The following is a 19,699-nucleotide window of genomic DNA, read 5'->3' on the forward strand; positions in this document are numbered from 1 at the left end:
ATACTGTTAAGAGGAGAAAATAAAGTGATCTTTCCTTTTCTGGTTTTTTTTTTTTTTTTGGTGTCTCCAGGATATTAATGATAAATATCTCAGATGGTGGGATTATAGGTAATTTTTCTTTTCTTCCCCCTTTCCCATCTTTTATGCTGGGTACATTAATTTACCCTTCCCCTTCCCCACCCCTTTCCCTTCCTTTCTTCTTCTCTTCCCTTCCTCCCATCTTTTTTCCCTTTCCCACCCTTCCCTCCTTTCCTTTCCACTCTTCTCCTTTCCCTCCCTTTCCTCTCCCCTTCTCTTTCCTTCCCTCCTTCCCTCTTTCCTTCCTTCCTTTCTCTCTTTCTATGTTTTTATTATAGTATTCACATTTTCACATTAAATCACCAAAAAGGCACTTTTAAGACTATAAAATAGCTGGACCATTCTACAAGCATTTAATTTTCTTGACAGACATTGCAGTGAAGGAAGATTAAAAGCCTTTATGGAGGCAGTGGACTACAGGGTCTAGCAGCAAGACGGGAACTTGCTACTCCCTAATTATTTATTCTCCTGTAAGCCCCTGGCTCCTTAGGTTTATTTGCCCTTATTTTTCTTTCTGTTTTCTTTCTGCAATTTTCAAATATACAAGATATTATTATTGACTGTGCTCACCATGATATATAATAGATCTCTTGAACTTATTGCTCCTGTCTAATTGAAATTTTGTGTCCTTTGACCAACACCTCCCCAATCACCCCAGCCTCTGATAACCACCATTTTATTCTCTGTTTCTAAAAGTTTGATCATTTTTATATCTCACATATAAGTAAGATTTTATAGTATTTGTCTTTCGGAGCCTGGTTTATTTCACTTCACACAATGTTCTCAGGGTTCATCCATGTTGTCACCAATGACCAGATTTCCTTCTTTTATTAAGGCTGAATAGTATTCCATTGTGTATATACACCATATTTTCTTTTATCCATTTATCTGATGATGAACACTTAGGTTGATTTCACATCTTCTTGGCTATTGTGAATAATGCTTGTGCTTGGTAAATTTTCTACAAAATTTATGCATAATGTTTGTAATAAACATATTATCCTTATTATTATGTTGAGACAGGGTCTTGCTCTGTTGCCCAGACTAGAAAACAGTGGTGTCATGATAGCTCACTGCAACCTCAAACTGCTGGCTTTAAGCAATCCTCCAGTGTTAGCCACCCGAAGTGCTAGGATTATAGGTGTGAGCCACTGCACTTATATATATTATAAGTGCAATATATTATATAGGTCAATATATTATATTTTTAAAGAAATAAAATAATTGTCCCCATATTGACTGCTCCATGGGCTGAGCCCTTGGTACAGCCAGAGCCACCAGGACAGAGTATAGGCCTGACAAAAAGATGCCCCATATCTTGGCCCTATGCCTCTAACAATTGTTGTCACTCTAGAGTTTTGCGAGAAGGAGAGAGAAATGGGCGGTGGTGTTTTTCAACTGACATGCTTCTATATGGCCATACTGATTGTTAAAGTATAGAAATGCCCTATTCTAACCCATCCATTATCTTCTCTGCCTACCTACCTTCTTACCCTTGTGGTTCTCCTTCACTTTAACAGACTAGCTACAGAATGACAGCTGCAGGAGGTAGACGAAATGCTCCCACACTTCTCTAGATGCTGAAGTAGTTTCCATGCCCCAGAGGGTTGGGCCGATGGCATGGAAGATATTTCAGGACTAAGCACTCTAAGCTGCAGAGGGTAAGGGTTTCAAAACCTCATACCTGTTTTCCTCGCTGTCCAGCTTCCCCCACTGGTCCTGGATCTCCAAGAATTCCAGGTTCTCCCTAGTAAATGGGATAAGAGCCGCAGATCAGTAAAATCGAACCTCGCTCCCATGACAGAAAGTTCTGTCCCCTGCATGGGGACACTCAAGGTTCTCAGTGAGAGGTCAGTGCTCACTAAGGGCACGGGAATAGGGTACAAAGAATGATCCTCCACAGCTAGCAGGAGACATCTAGCACAGCCCAGGGCCTGACTGGTGCACTGCTTTCCCAGTGTTATAAAAGCACTGAAAGAGAATGCAAAGAGTAGAAAATCAACTCTAGGGCAAGCTAACTCATTTGCTGATGTATTATTTACCCATCAGCAATTACTCATTGTTCTAGAAAATAAACTGTTGACCATAATAAATACAGTCCTGCCCTCACCAAGCACAGTCTGCCTGGAAAGAGGAATGATTAGGCAGGCAATTGTAATATTGTGTGATAAAAGTCAGGGCACTACAGGAACAAGGAGAGGGGAGTCCACATCAGATTTGGTGGGCGGGGAGGATGCCTAAAGGGAAGGAGCAGGGAAGCTGAGGCCTGAAGGATGAGTCGTCTGTTGCTAGGGGAAGGGACCAGGCAGGGTGAGAGTGATCCAGGTAGAGACAAGCTTGGTGAGAAGCCTGGGGCAGGCAGGCAGGAGGCAGATGAGCAGGGAAGTCTTAGAATTAAACAGGGCAAATAAACGACCTTTCTATCCCCCATTGATTGAGGTATAAGCAAAAAAATAAAATTGCATAAGTGAAAGGTATACACCATGATGATCTGATATACATATGTACTGTAAAGTGATTACCACAATTAAGTTAGCTAACACGTCTCTTGCCTCAACGTGTTAACACTTTTCTTCTTTTTGCTTCGTGTTGAGAATATTTAAGAGCTACTCTCTTAGCAAAATTTCAAGTATATAATACAGTATTGTTAACCATAGTTACCATGCTGTACATTAGCTTCCTAGAACTTATTTATAACTACCTTAAAAATGGAAGATTTGCTCTAGGGCCATGGGAAAGGCAACACCCATGACATAATTTGCTGGACTCAGTGTAAAAGGAAAACTCGGGTCCTTTTCTCAAAAAATTAAGAGATTCAAGACCCTGAACGCAGAGCAGTAAACCAAGCCCTTCTCAGTGAGGTCCCCTATGTGGCTGCACAGGTAACAGGCCTCCCCCATGCCCCCTCATACCTCCCGCCCCTGTGAAGCTGGCCCTAGGGAAGGGACCTGCTGAAAGGTTTTGAGCAGAGGAGTCAGGTTCTGATGAGACTAATAGTTAGCTCTCTGATATCTCCAACAGAGCCAGCTCAAAGAAGGTCGTTCTAGTTAGAGATCCACATGCACACGCAGAGGATCACATGCACCCCGACCCTCCACCTGACTCAGCCACCAAGTACATTCCTGCAATCAGCAATTCAGGGAGTTGGAGAGATTTTTCAGAGTTATTTCTGATCAGTGAGATCGCTGTCTCTCCTAGTGAAACGAGAGCAGCTACATGGAGAGGTCGGCAGTTAGAAATTCTTTGCTCAAGGGGAGAGAATGTATTAGTAGAATGTCTGTGGCTTGTTGATGGTGCTTGGATTCAGTCATGTGTGGAATTAACACGAAAGTCAGGAAGAGAATGGAAGACTTTTGCTCTCAGTATTTAAAACCCACAAGACACAATATTTACTTTTTTGCCCAAAAGTCCAGGTCTTCCGATGCTCCCTTTAGCTCCCACTAGCCCAGGAGAACCCTGAAAAAAAAATGAGACCGAAACATTGGCACCGTAGCAATTTTTAACAAACCTGTTAGCAACTACAGGTGATTACAATGTTACTTTTCTTCATGTCATTCCCAGCAACTCATGGATGCTTCCTTAACAAGAGATTCAGCTACCCAGGAGGGAGGCAAGCCTCAGGGCTGAACCAGATGACTCAGGTTCTAGTCCTAGTTTGAGGACCACAATTTTCATCTGCAGGGACATCACTAGTCCATATGGGCCCTTAGTGAGAGACAGAAAAGCATATTTGACTCAACACATGTTATTTCTAAATGTGGGAAAATTGCCATAATGCGCTGAATTTGTTAGAACAAGACATTTTACTGCCACCACACATAATGGCATGCAGAATATGTATCAGTTTCCCAATCTGCAAATGAGTAAAAGTATCTTTCACACACATTCTAGGAAGACAGAAACATAAGTGTCCCTTGCCTTCTGAACCCTCACTGTCTAAACTGAAGAATTGAGTAGAGTATTTTTCCTACAAATCCCTCACCATCCAAATTCTCATTACTCACTCAGGAAACAAATAGATTCAGATGGCGAATTCAAGAGCTGAACTTAGGACTCAAATAGATTTGGGTAGCAGGGGATCTTTGTATGGCCAATTTTAAATATCTATAATCAATGGAGATATGCATGAGTGGCACAGATAATTTTTTAAAGTTAGAAAAATCAGAATAATGTATCAGGTTTTGGAGAAAATGGTTATGCTTGGGAAATATTTATGTTCTTTTGGCTGCTTTCTTTAGGCTGATGAAGTGGGTTTGTGTTTTCTAAGGAAAACCCCATGAAGGAGAAAGAGGAGCGCTTTATCTATGTATGAGGCATCTGGGCTGTGCTAAGACTTTGCCCCAGATAATCCAAAAGGAAATAATGCATACATAGATAATATAAAATAAACTACATGTCAAGATGTTTTACAGTCAGAGGAAAGTGAGTGCTGGGAGTCATTGAGCCTAATGTGTCTAAGTCACCCACCTGAGGTCCTTTGTGCCCCTGGCTTCCTTTTTCTCCTTTGCTGCCAGGATTTCCATTTAACCCCTTCAGTGGTAACAAAAGAAATATAATGCAATGACATCAAAGAAAAGTTAATTTCTCAGTGCTTTTGAAACACCTTTTGGAAAAGCAATGGTCTAACCCCTCCAAGCTGCCTTTTAACCCAGAGATCAAATATGTATCAGAAGAGTAATTGAGGCAGATCCAGTTGACTCAGTGGTCCACTGAGGAATGAAGGAATTCTCTGCCTTTGTATGACCTTCATCCCTCTTCCCTCTCCTGTAAGGGGAAATATAAATAGACTAATTGGGAAGACAAAACTTATAGAAAAAAGACGTAAGACGCCAACTACAGTCAGATGAATTCCATTGATGGGTCAGGTTACCTGGGCCGAAGTGCTTATCAATATATAAAACACTTTGCAGCAAATGCCTATTGGAGGAATCAAACTATATTTTTCTGCCACATTTGCCATCAAATGCATGGTTCTCTCACATAGAAAGAAAAACTAGAGGTGTCAGTGATGTTTCTCACTACCAAAGCAACAACTATGAAATGGCCCCTGGCTGTCCAGGAGGTACTGGGTGAGCCTTGATTCACTTCCTAAATATCAAAGGGACCTTTGGGTATCTGAAGTATCTGAAATAACTGTCACTCCCACCCCAACCCCTGGAAGCCTGGGAATGGATTGAGGGGCTGATCCCATGGTTACTCAACCTAGAGAACTTGCTAGTTCACGGTTTGGTTCAGGGACACCAGAACCACTCAAGAGAATCCCAATTTCCTGTTTAGTACAAATAATCTGGAACTTTCTAGAAGAAAAATGAATTACTGGGAAAGCCTTAGAATAGACACATCTACACAGGCCCTTCCAGACAAGTCCAGGCGTAACAGGGGCTCCATATAAAGTGGGCTTCATGAGGTGACTAAATTCCCATGAGCTACAAAGCTAGTCTCTAGGGGTGACAACAGTGTCTTCCTGGCATAAAAGAGAGTGAGACAGAGATGCCCTGACTTCTGATGCCCATATTACTAATGACAGGGCCATGAAAAATGCAAATGGCTCACATAAAGCCTTATGGGTAATATTCTAGAAATACTGTCACCCCTGTGGAGGTAGCTTTAAGTGAGTTGAGTAACAGTTTCCAACCTCTAATTTTCTTTTGTGGAAGTCTGTGTGCAGGACCTCAGTTATGGAAAACTAATTTGCTGATCCTGACATGAATTACTAATATAATGGGAAGGTATTAATCACTCATTATTACTTACATGTAAACACGGTTTCAGGTGAGCACAAAAGCATAACTTTCCTCTACAAAGGCTTATTACTGAGATGCAAATGTTGGAGCAAGTTTGATGGAACAACCCACACACACACACACACACACACACACACACACACACACACACACCATGATGGGGAACACAGCATATGGCAGGGGAGCAGACTAGAAATGTCTCAGTTGTTTATTTTTATGCAGAACTGCCAGGCTTCTTCCCATCAGAATAACTTCACATTATTTATCAATATTTACAAACTATTCCAACACACCTGTGGGCCTTGTAATCCTTCGGCTCCCGGTGTGCCTTGAGGTCCAGGATTTCCTGGTTCTCCCTGATGAACAAGAGTTTTCAGTGTCAAGATTTTCTCCACATAGTTTTCCATACAAATTTTCTCTTTATAGAACTTACATGGGACACAGGTACTATTTTGTGTGACTTGTGGCTCACCCCCTACTTTGCCTAGGATCCTGCTCTTTCAGACTCCCTAATGAATAAACACAAGCATGTTTCTTATTCCGATAAAGAGTTTCACTCTCTTGTAGTCAATTCCCAAAGCACATGAAAAGCAGTCAAATGCAAATCACTTGGAATTGCACAGGTTCTACTTGTCTACAAGGTATCTGTCTACAAGGTATCTGCTTGTCTACAAGGTATCTACCAGCTGAAATGATGGTGGTGTGTGCTTCCTGCTAGTCAGTGGGAATAACGTCCAGTCCTGGGCACTTCCCACGGCATTTGTCAAACGCTCATTTATTCCCAGCACCATTTGCACGGGGGGGAAATGCCTTCTACCACAGAGGCCAGGAGTGAAGGTTACTCACTGGGGCACCTCGGAGTCCTCTTCGGCCTTCTCTTCCCTGGACCAGAAAAGGCAAAGTGTTAGTGTGTGGGTGTCTGGCTGGAGGGGTTCCCGGAGGCAAATCAGCCTCTCTCATTCCCTGATCACATCAGTAATGAGCAGCTCACAGAAATAGTTTCCCTGAGGCACTTTCCAAAGACAAGCTTTCACACTGGGCACTTAATTATAGGCTAACATTGGGGGCACTGATTGCAAGCCAATCTAAAAGTCGTTACAGACCCGGATTCAGTCTGACAACCTCTAACAATTATCCAAGAGGCTGTCTGGAGAATCAAATCGTCCTGAAGAAACTATCTTCTACGTTTCCTTCTCCAGCAAATCCCTCTGCTACTCAGAGGCTCCTCACAGGAGAAGAGCAGAGTCACATCCATCTCTCTCTGTCCTGGGCCCCTAATTGTATCTTGGAGGAGAGTAAACAATTTCTGAATACAGTTGTTCCACATGTGCCCACTGGGATTTGTCTCTCTGGAATTCTACAAGGAAGAAATGGCTGAAGGGGTCGGCTCAACTACCTGGTGGTCCAAATGCTACCACTAGGTTCAATGAAAGAAAAAAGCAAGCCTGGCTGATCGCTGAAGCCCAAATCCGTGCCTCTCCCTAAGCGAGTTCACGTTGCCAGCTCAGGCTCTCCACCTAGTGGCCGCCTTTACCACACTCTCTCCTCTTCGGAGGGTAGCCAAGCTGGAAGATGATTTGAAACGTAGATCCTAACTTCCTTTTCCCTAAACAGCAAAGATAAACTCCGTACCCTCACACCGGCTGTCCCAGCCTCTCTGAGAGAACTGTGGAACATCTCAACCAGCAATTCACTTAGCGTCACGATAAACAACTATGGTTGCTTTCGGTACTAAGCAAGTGCTTAAATTATATTCCTTCATTCATTTATTCAGAAAGGTAGCCATGGAAATTATTTCAGAACTGCTGGTTTCTTTCAACTGCCCACCTTATAAAGTTCTTTAGAATAAACTGCCTGAGCAGCTCCACCAGGTTGGCAGATAATTAAAATTTCCCCATTGAGTTTCTGCCCCTTAATTCAAGGTACTTTTTGCTTTTAAAATTCAAATGCCCTTTGGGAGAAGTTACCCACTGTAACTTGTCAGCTGTTTGTACCTGGATGAGAATAAGCAATTCTCTTGATGTAAGAGAAGAAACAACAAACAAAGGTTGAGGCTACTGTTACCATGACATCACAATTCTGTTTCCATTAAAAAGCAAGAGTAAGATATCGTTATTCTGTGTAACAAACAGTATTCACAATGGTTAGAGATGTGTCCTTAGAAGTCAAGCAACCTGGAGCTCAGCTCTGCTCTTTAAAGCCTGTGCAGCACAGGGCAGTGTGCAATCAACCTAACCCAGCGTAGTCAGGAGCCCAGACTCCGGAGTGAGACAGTCCGAGTTCAAATCCCAGCTCTGCCACTAACGAGCTATTGTGACCTTGGGCAAGTTGCCCAAGGTTCCTTGATTTTTCTCATCTGTAAAATGGACATAATATCTACCTCACAGGTATGTTATGAGGATTAAAAGAATTAATGTTTTCAAGTGATTTGATTAGGACCTGGCACAAAATAGATGCTATAGAAGTATTCTTTGTGTGTGTCAGGCAGAAAGCAAAGGGCCTGGAGCGTGGTCTCACATGTGGTTCTTAGTGTGTTGATCCATTGTTTTGGCAACAGATGATGCAACAATTCATATATGTAAGCTGAGATTCTGTCTCGCAGAAGGCAATGTCTTGAGTTGGCTTGTGCTGTTTAGAATTTGTATCCACTTGAGATGCTGTGACCCTCCTAGAGAAGCCTGTCCTTCATTGGAAAGTTGGGGGAGAGGATGAAAACTTGATGCTGTTGTATATCAGTATTACCTTGTTTAATTCAAGAGAAATGAAGCTAAAAAGGAGGAGATCCGCAGGGAAATGAGTAAAAGATGATGAAGGGGCTGAGAGCCTCAAGTCCTGAAAGTGACTTCAAAGTAATCAGCTAACTTGTCCAAGGATTTATCCCCAACATCACCCCCTGGCATCTCTTTTTTAAAAGTGCCTGATTGATGTGTCACGTAATAGCTTCAAACTTTTAGTTTAAAGTAGCTTCCTCTTATTTCATTTTAATTCTGTTTTGTGAAGAAGAGGGCAAAGTCCCAAAGAATTTTACCAGAAGCACTGGGAAGCCTGTCCCATCTGAGTGCTGATCCTTTTTCCCTTAAGAACCATCATTCAAGATAAACAAAGGCAAGGGGGATTACAACACATTTCTTGACTATCTGGCCCAGAGAGAAGGGCAATCAGCCACAGTCTTCAAAATGATAAGTAGATTCCAAATTTGTAATAGAAAAGAAATCCAAGTATTTTCATTTCCCTCTTGAACAAAACTCAGGGCCAAATCTAGGACTTTGTATATTATTCATTATTTTTTTTCACGATGTCCATGCTGAGTGCATGATAGAGGAGTTTCTAATACATTATAAATACCATCTCTAACTTCAGTAGTCCACAAAAGGAAAGATGATTTCTTGGTAGTTCCTTAAAAAGATTGGGAAATCCAATGACCCTGGTTTTTTGTTTGTTGGTTTGTTTTTTGCTATGATAGGCTTGATATAACACGGGAAGCTATAAAGTTAGCCTAGGACCTTGAAGTTGCCAGTGAGTTGGCTCTAACCACCAGCATTTTGGTCCACTCAGGAAGTCAGTGACTCCACCTTCCCATTGGCAACATGTAAAGAGAAAGAGAGCTTAAAATGCTAAGCTACCAGAGGAGAGCTTTTAAGTTAAAGCCATTAGCTCTGTTCAAAGATGTTCAAAAGCATCTGGAAGGCAGAAAGGGAAAGGCAGACAATGTCACAATAGTTCTCACCCATGGGTAGATTCGTCCCACCCCCACCCCACAGCACCCACCACAGACATTTGGCAATATCTGGAGATATTTTTGGACGTCACGAGTGGGCAGGGGGGAGGGATGGTGCTACTGACATCTACTGGGTAGAAACTAGAGATGTTGCCAAATATCCAACAATGCACAGGACAGCTCCCATAGCAAAGAATTATCTGGCCCAGAATGTCAGCAGCACCAAGATTGAGAAACCCTGCAAATGTATCAGCTGCCTGTGCAGCAACAAATATGCTGAATGCCTCTGCGTCATCTTCAAGTGATAAAGACGGGAAATAAATGTCCTCAGAAATACTTACCCTGCTTCCTCTGGAACTAGGACTGCCTTGTGTCCCTTTCTGTCCAGTTCTACCCTATAAATACAATAGTTCTCCCAAGATTATAAGGCAACAGATTCAGAGTAAATTATAAATGCATCAGCATCAGAACCCCAAGCCCTATTAAAACAGCAGATAGATGTGTCATGCTACAATCATTCTGCATATTAATACTGTTGGTTAGATATCCTTTAAGGAAGAAAAAGGTATAGCAACATGCCCTACTATTACAACTTTCCTCAAATAATATTGCTTGCCAGAAACTTAATAATTTTGCTCATGGAAGTGTAGCCTACTAAACATACCTTGTTTTATGTAGAACATACCAAGGTATGTTCTACAAACATACCTTGTTTTAAGAAAGTAAGGCTCTTTCAGATGTGGATTTAGGGGTGTTTGCTCAATTACAGCAGGATCATATATTTTACTAAATTTACTTCACTCAATAATAGAATTAATCAACTTATATATGTAAAATAGATTCAATTACTTGTCTTCCTTGTTCTCCTTTAGAGCCCTTTTGTCCTTTGATGTTATTGTTTTGTCCTGGATTGCCCTAGAGGAAGATTTAAAAAGTATTAGTTTTTTTTTCCAAAATGATAGGATGTTCAAGTACTAAGCTAATATAGGTTAAGGGATGAGAGGTGTGAGAAAATTCACAGGATTTTTGAAAAAATGAGAGCAATATTTCCCCAAGTGTGATACATGATTAGGCAATACACTAAGAATTATAGGAGTGCTTTCTACATGGTGATTTTCACTTCTTCATATTAGCAGCTTCACTGATACACTGGTCCAAACATTCTTAGGCCACTCCTTCCAGGGTATAATAAGATTCCCCTGTAATTGAGTCTGCAAATAGGTAATCTGCAGGTCTGCAAGATTAGGAGTCCAATAAACAATGGAAATTTTCCCCCAAAGGAAATTGAAAGTGTCCATTTACCATAAGGATTCATAAGGTGAAACTTTAGTTTCCAGTTCTGAATCTTTAATATAACCAGTCCAGATCAAACACAGATATCTCCCAGAGCCTCATTCCACATCTACCAACCCTACTCCCAAGACAAGCATTTGCACAGTGGGTTAGCATGAGACACAAAGAAAAACAAGATTGGAACTGTGGAGCCAGTATAAAATTCAACAGGCTCCTCATAACTTACTGGATCTCCTGGGAAACCCTTCTCTCCATATCCCCCAGGGGGGCCTCTGGAACCTGGGCTGCCCTGAAAAAATAAAATAAGCTTTTGAGTTAGTTTGTAGGGGGCTTTTATAATGGTCCTAATGTCAAATGTAGAGTATGTGTGTGGGGGCAGGGAGTAATCAATCAGATGAAATATTCCACATCCTTCTATCTTAGCCAGGTTTCTTCAGTCTTCTCAAGCAGAATTAAGTCCAGTTTTAAGCCTGTGGTCAGGAGTATCTGTAGGGAGGCTGAGAAATTGGAAAACTTCTCATGGCCTAGCTGTCCAACAGGACTTTCTCAAATAATGGAAATGTTCTATATCTGTGCTGTCCGATATGGTAGCCACCAGCCATAGGTGGCCATTGGGCATTTGACATGTAGTCAGTTCAACTGAGGAGCAAAATGTTTTATTTTAATTAATTTAAATTTAAACAATCACATGTGGCTAGTGGCTACTGTATCGGACACCCCAGCCAGTCTAGCAACTTCTGACATCTATAATTAAATTTCCCACTGAAAACCTCCACAGGGATGTTCCATTGTCACCTCAAATCCAAATGCTCCCAACTAAAGTCACCCAAGCCAGGATTCTTGCAGGTATTCTGACTGACTCCCCATTTTCTGCTCCCCTGGTCACCTAGATCTGATGATCTTATATCCCAGACCAAGACTAAGCTGAGGTGAGAGAGGCACGTGGGGCATAAGTTCTAGGGAGGGATTCACTTGCATGACTCTGAGACTGAGTGCCTCCTTGGTACCGTGGAGCCCTGCTTGCCTCACCCCAGCTTGGGCCCTGCTGTGCCTTTAATATACCATGTGCCAATTCTCACTGCTTTACCTGAAGGCTTCATCACTTCTCATCTGATTACTACAGATCTACCTCTCATCCTCGCCTTGCATCCATGTCATCTCCAAAATATCTTCCAAACTGCTGCCAAGTAATATTTCTAAAATGCGAATCTGCTTGTGATCCTACTGCTTAAAAAAAGGCTTCCCACTGCCTAATGGTTAAAAGCCAAACTCTTCCACATGTCACTAGTGCCATCCCAATCTCTTACTGCCACTTCTTGAACCTCGCCTCTCATTTCCTGTATCCTAATGCTTCCTCCGAGCAGAAAAACTTGCAGTGCCCCCAAGCTCCACATCTTTGATCCTGCTGTTCTGTCTGTCTGGAATGCCCTTCCTCCACATCTTTGCCTTGCTTGAATTCTGTTGATGAATTCCTGTTCATCTTCAGCTCAGGGATCACTTCTTCCAGGAAGACTTCCTGGACAACCCCCAAACCCTGATTAGGTGCCCTTCTCTGGACTCCCATGCAGAAGCCTTCAATGTGGTCTCAATCACATTCTGTGTAGTCAGTTTATTGATATGTCTGTCTCCCCAGCTACACTGTGGGATCCTTGAAGGCGGGACTAACTGATTCATCTCTGATTCTTTAGCATATAATTCGATGCCTGGCACATGACAGGTGGTCAGAAACATTTGATAAATAAATAGATGAGAGCATAAAAGTCGAGCTGTTTGAAATCAAGTAGGCATATATTAATGGGTGTTGAATTTAAAATAAAAAAAAAATTTCACTGTGATTTGCTATACCAAGGCCACCAAAATAATTGTCTCTTTCTGTTGCCTTTTATTTTTCTCAGACACAATAAAGAGAAGACAGAAACCATTGACAGTCAGAAGCATTCATTTCAGATTTCTAAAAAATCCATGCTCACAAAAGAACCTTGTATGCTTTGAATTTTTCTAGCTGGAAATTCTTGAAAATTACATGGTTACCCACTTGCCCCAAATGAGAACGTGGCATCTATTCAGCAATAACAGGACTTCATCATGTGGTTAAGTCGCTTGTCAGTGTTATCCCCAGTAAGCACTGACAATTAAGTAACCACACAGCAATGAAGACTGTCTGTTACCAAACACTCCTTTGATGTACTGAAAGTGTTACCTGAGATCCCGGATTGCCTTTTTCTCCCTTTGTCCCAGGAAATCCACGTAAGCCCTAAAAGAAGATAAGGAAAACAAAATTCCCATTAAAAAAAATATATCAACCTCGTGATAGTTTTATGCCACTTGAAGAAATATGTCTTACCTCCTCCCCATCCAGTCCATCAATGCCATCGTCTCCATGTTCTCCCTGATGGACAACCACAGGCAGCAGTCAGGCAAAAGGAGGTCTCTGCCACATGCTTATTGGGACACTAATCCCATTAGGAAATCAAATTTGACTGAGAAGAAACTACAGTACCTTCTGCCCAGAAAATCCTTTGGTGCCCTGTAAAAGATGAAATATCTCTCACTGACGTGTCACAGAGTGTGGAGTCACAGACTGCTGCAGCAGGAAGGGGCTGCCTCCCTAAAGTGGGTGTGTATTTCTTTCATTGCTTCTGGCTGTACATTCACACAGGGGTAATAGATGGAATTTAATTAATGCTAAAGACTCCTTGAGATTATTAAAAAGCAGAATTCATCTGCAGATGGGGAAACTAATAGATGTAAGTGGATGATGATGGAAGAGAGAAAAATAAGGCAGGGAAGGAATGTAGGAGAGAGGGAGGGATGTTATAGGGCAGCGGTCGTCAACATTTTTGGCACCAGGGACTGGTTTCATGGAAGACAATTTTCCCACGAACGGAAGTGGGGGTGGAGGAAGGGATGGTTTCAGGATGATTCAAGTGCATTACCTTTATCGTGCCGTCAAACCTCTCGGCTAATGATAATCGGTATTTGCAGCTGCTCCCCAGCGCTAGTATCACTGTCTCAGCTCCTCCTCAGATCATCAGGCATTAGATTCTCATAAGGAGATACAGCCTGGATCTCTCACATGCGCAGTTTACGGTAGGGTTCGTTCTCCTATGAGAATCTAACACTGCCGCTGATCTGACAGGAGGCGGAGCTTATGCCTTGAGGCAAGTGCTGGGGAGCGGCTGTAAATACAGATGAAGCTTCGCTTTCCTTGCTGGTCCACTGCTCACCTCCTGCTGTGCTGTGCAGCCTGGTTCCTAACAGGCTACCGCCCAGTACCAATCCACGGCCCAGGGTTTGGGGTCCACAGTTATAAGGAATCAGAAGCATTTTTCAGAGAGTCTTACCTTCTGACCCCGCTGTCCTACACATCCTGCAATCCCTTTATCTCCTTGGGGTCCTATATCTCCTCGTCTTCCCTAAGAAAAGGAAACACAAACATGTATCCAAAGTGATGCTTTGATGTCAGAAGCTGTCAGTGGTTTTCTTTTAGAGAGTTCAACTAGAGCACATGGGCACACCAGGCTTTAGACAAAGCAAACGCTCCTGAGAGCTCATTCATTTAAATCTTTTTTTTTTTTCCTCTGTAACCAAACATATTCCCTGTCAACCTTCAGGGCTTCTGCACAGATCCAAGTTGACAAAAAGGTGCAGGATGAGCTCAGCTGCTTCATGGCCTCATCAGACAGCACAGCCAAAGGTTTGGAGTCACTTCACTAGATGTGTAGCCACATTGTAGCCACATTCCAAACACTCCAGTAATACATTTTGGCCCTGACATCCTGCCCAGGGCCCTAATGCTGTACTGGGAGAGACAGGATTGCTGACAGTAGAGAAACAAGTCGGTGCTAGGGCACTGGAGCTGAGTAGAAACAGTTGCTGGGAAGTGACACCACTAGGAGAGTGAGAACACAAAGGCGAGAGGAGCAAGTTCTCACGGGAAGGATCGATCCCCAGTTAAAGCCAGACCATCCATGTGGGGAAGAGCACTCAAGGTCAATGAGTGTGTGCCTCCCACCAACTCTCCCACGAAATATTTAAATACAGGTAAATGCCAGGAGAAAATGAATCTCGAGAGAGCAATTTTGTGCTCCTTGAGGACAGGGACGCCAACTGTCCTCTTTCACCTTCATGTCCCTTGTGGCGGGCTCAGGCCTGGGTGCATAAAAGTTACTCACACTTTGCTGCATAAAAAATAATTGTTTAGCAATGAGCTTAATTCTTTCCTTCCTGGGGAGAAGTGAGTTTTCTTTGCCCTGCTTTGCTTTCTTTGTTCTGAGGACTATTCCCTGCAAAATCCAGAGGCCTTGCCCATGGCCACGTGTTGCTGACTAAAGCCTCATGGCTTCTCATTGCCTGGACTTTCAGCCAGCTGAGGGCTCACAGCCAGGCAGACGGGTGACGCCATTCCCCACACTCGAAGACCCCCATGCTGGTTTTGTGACAAGATTCATCTGAGGGTATAGAGTGGGTGACTTAGAGCACCCTTTTAGTGGTCATTTTGTAAACTAGCTAACCTTTCAGTACTAGAGGAATTTATAAATGTTTACAGATGAGGAAACTAGGGGTCAAAAAGTTAAAACATCTTGTTCAAGGTCCCACATCTAGGTCAACCCTTGGCAGTCTGATTCCAGAGTCTTTGTTTTAATCCTTGTAACTTGCTGCCCAGATGAGAAACTGGCCTTAATTCTAAGGGGATAAAGATCCAGTTTGGATGCTTCCTGAACTTTCCCCACCCCAAATGAGCCACCTGAGTAGTTTCAGTTACTTCAAATTTATTTTCATAAATTTGATTGATGAACCAAGTGAGAGTTTTGGTTTCAGACTTAAACACAGAGATTCGAAAGTCTCTGAGTAGCGTTAACCATGAAGCCATGCCTTGGGGTTGTGTTGCCCGTTTCCCTGTCCCTGGAGGCATGTACGCTCCAGCTCTGGCCCACAGCCGTGCACTAAGCACTGGGTTTCAGGCCTAAAGACAGTCTCCTGGCAGATAACCCACTGAGCCCTGCTTGGAGGTAGTGTGGAGGACGCCCAGTGCTCTGTCCCTGATGAAAGCACGCAAGGCCACATGCGTGTAAGTCTGTGCCCTCCTTCCTGCTAAACATGGATTCAGACAAGGAGAAAGAAAAATAATGCTTTCCCTCCAAAAAAAAACCCTACAAAACATAAATATATAAACAAAACCCGTCTATCCCTTTTATACGAAAATAAAGATTGCCATAAAAAAGAAAATCAATAAGTGTGTATTGCGGGGGAGTCACAAAAACGTACAGGGTCTCCGTCCTCTCCTCTGTGTCCTCTGCTGCCTTTCACACCTGAAGAACCCTGGGAAGAAAGTGAGAAAAATAAATTTTAGCTAGCCCCTATTAATTCGAACTTGTGAGATCATTAGACATTCTAGGTAAGTCCCTCCCTTTAACTTGGTTGTGGTGTCTGCAATTGTGGCTGTGAGTTTGGGGAAAGTCTGACCACATCTGGAGCTGGCTTTTGTCCCTGCACTCATCTCTGGAGGCCCTGTGCTAGAGGCAGCCTCCTAATGAGGCTGAGTGAATGACCTTTGGAACTCTCCTGCAGGTGAGGGCTCAGGGGCTGCTCTTGTGCCTAAAGGATTTGCAGGGAGGATAGCTGTGCCAGCCACAACTCTTCTAGCAGGCAGACTGAGAACATTTCCAAAGGGAGCATTTTATTGTCTCCTGCTTTTTTGAGAGGTCAAGGAAGAATAAGCATTTCCAACAAGGAGGTTGCACACATTTCAATTACAGTCATCTCTCTCCCAGCCACGTGTGATTTAACTGTCTTGTGGCTTACTTATGGCAAGGATTTCATCTGAGCTTTGCTTTCTCTCACCCTCTATCATAGGTCCTAGTTCTCTGCTCAGTATACCAGGGGGTTGTGCTCCTGGAACATAATTCTAATATTGATCTGAGCAAAGCAATGAGAAAGGAAACTGCACTAAATAAAACATCACAGTGCAGTAAAAAGTCCAATATAAATGATCTTTCCACAAGCATGAACAATGCAGAACTCATGAGCAAGTATTGAAGTTGATTTCTTTCAAAAAAAAAAGTAAAACAACCTCCTTTTTATTGTAATATCTAAAATGGTACATTTGAAAAAGTGCCTACAAGTGAATAAAATATAAAAGTACAGCCTAATTATTAAAAAGCGAATTTTACACAATAGTTTTATAGTGATTATATATAAGGTCTGTGAAGCTACTGCCCATGTCAAGAAATAGAGCATTAGGGTCCCAGGCACAGTGCCTGCTCCAGTCACCATCCCCCCTGCCCCTACCACCGCCCCACCCCCACCCAGCAGTGCACTCCTGACTTTTATGATATTTCCTTGCCTTTTAAAAGTACTTTACTACTTAAGTGTTCATCCCTAGACACCATAGGTTAGTTTTGCTTTTTTTCAAATTTTTCATAAATGGAATCATAGCATAAGCATTCTGTGTTTCACATTTTTGATCATTACTGTGTCAATAAAATTTATTCATGTTGTCGTGTAGAGCTGTAGTTCATTCATTTTCATTGACATAGAGTATTTTATTGGAAATATCATGATATATTTATTCATTCTATTGTTGTATAATTAATCTTTTATAATTTGTTTTTTAAAGGGCTATTAATCTACAACGATATGATCTTTTTGCAGTTCAATTTCATTCCACTGCTGATGAAGCACAACTCCCCACTATTTTTTTTTTTTTTTAATGAGACAGGATCTTGCTATGTTGCTCAGGGTGGTCTTGAACTCTTGGATGCAGCAATCTTCCCACCTCAGCCTTCTGAGTAGCTGGGATTACAAGTGTGTGCCATCATGCCTGGCTCCATCGCCACTATTTTAAATACCTCTTGCCACCTTTCAAACTGTCTAAAGCAAGTACAAAAGTGTAAATTGCAAAATCAAGAGGCAACATCACCAAGCATATATAAGAGGAAAGGGAGTTTTTCTTACTAGAAGGATCAAAAATGAGCCCTTCGGAACTGGTTCCTACACCATAAAAGTCACATGTAATGCCCAAAGCAACTGCATTAGTATCGAAGAAAGGTGGTAAATTCAACCACTGACACTCAGCCCCACCCATATTGAATCAAGGTAAAATAGTATCAGAACTGAATGGCACCTTCATGGCTTGTAGTCCTCGGGTCCCCTGAGTTCCTGGAACCCCTGGACACTTACAAAATGTACAGCAGCAAGTCCTCTCTACAATGTTTCCCTGGGGGGGAAAAAAAGCAAAGCTGAGTGAGTAACAATTGTCAGGAACTTCACTGCATAAGAATTGTACTCACACAAATCATAATCTATAAGTCCATCTTCTCTCCTTGGGTGAGGAGCTGCAGAGAATAAGAGATGCTTTGTGACTTAATACCACAGAGAACACACCAGGCTAGCGACTGCATTGGCAACATCCCTTCTCCAAAGGAAATGATCTCTATTTATAGAGAGGGCACTCAGTGCTGAGACAGCCACAGCCTGAGTTTGTGTAGGACTTGTTTGTTCCTAGTTTCCAGTCTCCCGTTTCCTGGAATTTCTGTAGCATAAATTTTTGAGAGCTTTTGAATTTGATAGTGGTTGATTGGTCTTTTAGGTCCCTGTGCATTTATTTTTAGTGAGATTACAAAGAAAGAAAAGATATGCAAAACATGGATGCTCTGATGCTCTGGTCTTTAACACGTTTTTATATACTCCAGACCAGGCACTTAACTTAGTGGGGTAAACAAAGACAGTCTTTGAAAATTCATATCAAAATTCCAATTTAGTTCCCATGGTATTTTGATGAACTAGATTTTTTTGTCTGACAACTCACCAGGTACTGTGATAGTGTTTTGCCCAGTTCTCTCATTCCAATCGTCAGAGGAGTCATATAATCAAATCCTTTTCCAAATTCAAAGCTGGAAAACTCATGATGTGCAGTTGTGTTAAGGGAAACCACCAGCAGAGCATCAAGTCCTATTCAGTAAAAATACCAGATATAAAACAAAGGGGTTGCACATGACAAAAAAAAGAGCCCATCATAGTTCTACTCAGAGAACATTATTGAAAGAATCAGAAAGGGGACAAAATGGATATAAGAGGAAGCAGTACTCCCAACATATTAAGAACCCAACAGTACATGTACCTGCATCTACTGAGCGTGCCCTGGCTCTGGTCCCTGACTTTACCATGAAATCCCCTGAGGAAAAAGTATCTAAGAGAAACTAATTACAAGTCTACAGAAAAATACTCGCAGAAAACTGTGTTCCACATCTCACAACCAATTTTGATGCAATTCTTGGGCATTTGAAAGCAAGTTTTAAAAAATGGCAGTGTTGGCTGGGTGTAATCCTAGCACTCTGGGAGGCTGAGGCAGGTGGATCATTTGAGCTCAGAAGTTCGAGACCAGCCTGAGCAAGAGCGAGACCCTGTCCCTACTAAAAATAGAAAGAAATTACTTGGACAGCTAAAAATATGTAGACAAAAAATTAGCCGGGCATGGTGGTGCATGCCTGTAGTCCCAGCTACTCGGGAGGCTGAGGCAGGAGGATCGCTGGAGCCCAGGAGTTTGAGGTTGCTGTGAGTGAGGCTGACACCACAGCATTTTAGCCTGAGCAACAAAGTGAGACTCTGTCTCCAGAAAAAAAATAAATGGCATTGTTCATCTTTAGAAAGGTTTTCTGAATTTTCCTAAATATAAATTAATGATAGTTCTTAAGTTATCCCCAGTGCCAACCACCCTTGGGAGGCCAGGCCCTGAGAGCATGAGGAAAGCCCATGGTGATTCCAGTTTCAGCTGAATCCCTGGCTACATCCAGTTCATCCATTCCTTTATCACTTACTTATTAATTCATTCACTGGTTCATTTATTTCATTCATCTTTTTGTTA

General features: G+C 42.3%; 1 protein-coding gene across 1 annotated transcript in view; it reads right to left on the reverse strand.

Annotated features, from left to right (window-relative positions):
• COL6A5 (collagen type VI alpha 5 chain) overlaps positions 1 to 19,699 on the reverse strand; it is a 124,047-nt gene that overhangs the window by 57,134 nt on the left and 47,214 nt on the right. The window contains exons 11-25 of the mRNA XM_012766923.3: positions 18,644 to 18,786; positions 17,960 to 18,052; positions 16,102 to 16,155; positions 14,178 to 14,249; positions 13,334 to 13,360; positions 13,178 to 13,222; positions 13,034 to 13,087; positions 11,060 to 11,122; positions 10,390 to 10,455; positions 9,882 to 9,935; positions 6,669 to 6,704; positions 6,116 to 6,178; positions 4,546 to 4,608; positions 3,472 to 3,534; positions 1,763 to 1,825 (exon numbers count right to left, since the gene is read on the reverse strand). Coding sequence (XP_012622377.2) covers positions 1,763 to 1,825; positions 3,472 to 3,534; positions 4,546 to 4,608; positions 6,116 to 6,178; positions 6,669 to 6,704; positions 9,882 to 9,935; positions 10,390 to 10,455; positions 11,060 to 11,122; positions 13,034 to 13,087; positions 13,178 to 13,222; positions 13,334 to 13,360; positions 14,178 to 14,249; positions 16,102 to 16,155; positions 17,960 to 18,052; positions 18,644 to 18,786 — 959 coding nt within the window. The remainder of the gene's footprint in view (positions 1 to 1,762; positions 1,826 to 3,471; positions 3,535 to 4,545; positions 4,609 to 6,115; positions 6,179 to 6,668; positions 6,705 to 9,881; positions 9,936 to 10,389; positions 10,456 to 11,059; positions 11,123 to 13,033; positions 13,088 to 13,177; positions 13,223 to 13,333; positions 13,361 to 14,177; positions 14,250 to 16,101; positions 16,156 to 17,959; positions 18,053 to 18,643; positions 18,787 to 19,699) is intronic.

Source organism: Microcebus murinus, chromosome 1, assembly GCF_040939455.1.
Source record: "Microcebus murinus isolate Inina chromosome 1, M.murinus_Inina_mat1.0, whole genome shotgun sequence".
Taxonomy (NCBI): domain Eukaryota; kingdom Metazoa; phylum Chordata; class Mammalia; order Primates; family Cheirogaleidae; genus Microcebus; species Microcebus murinus.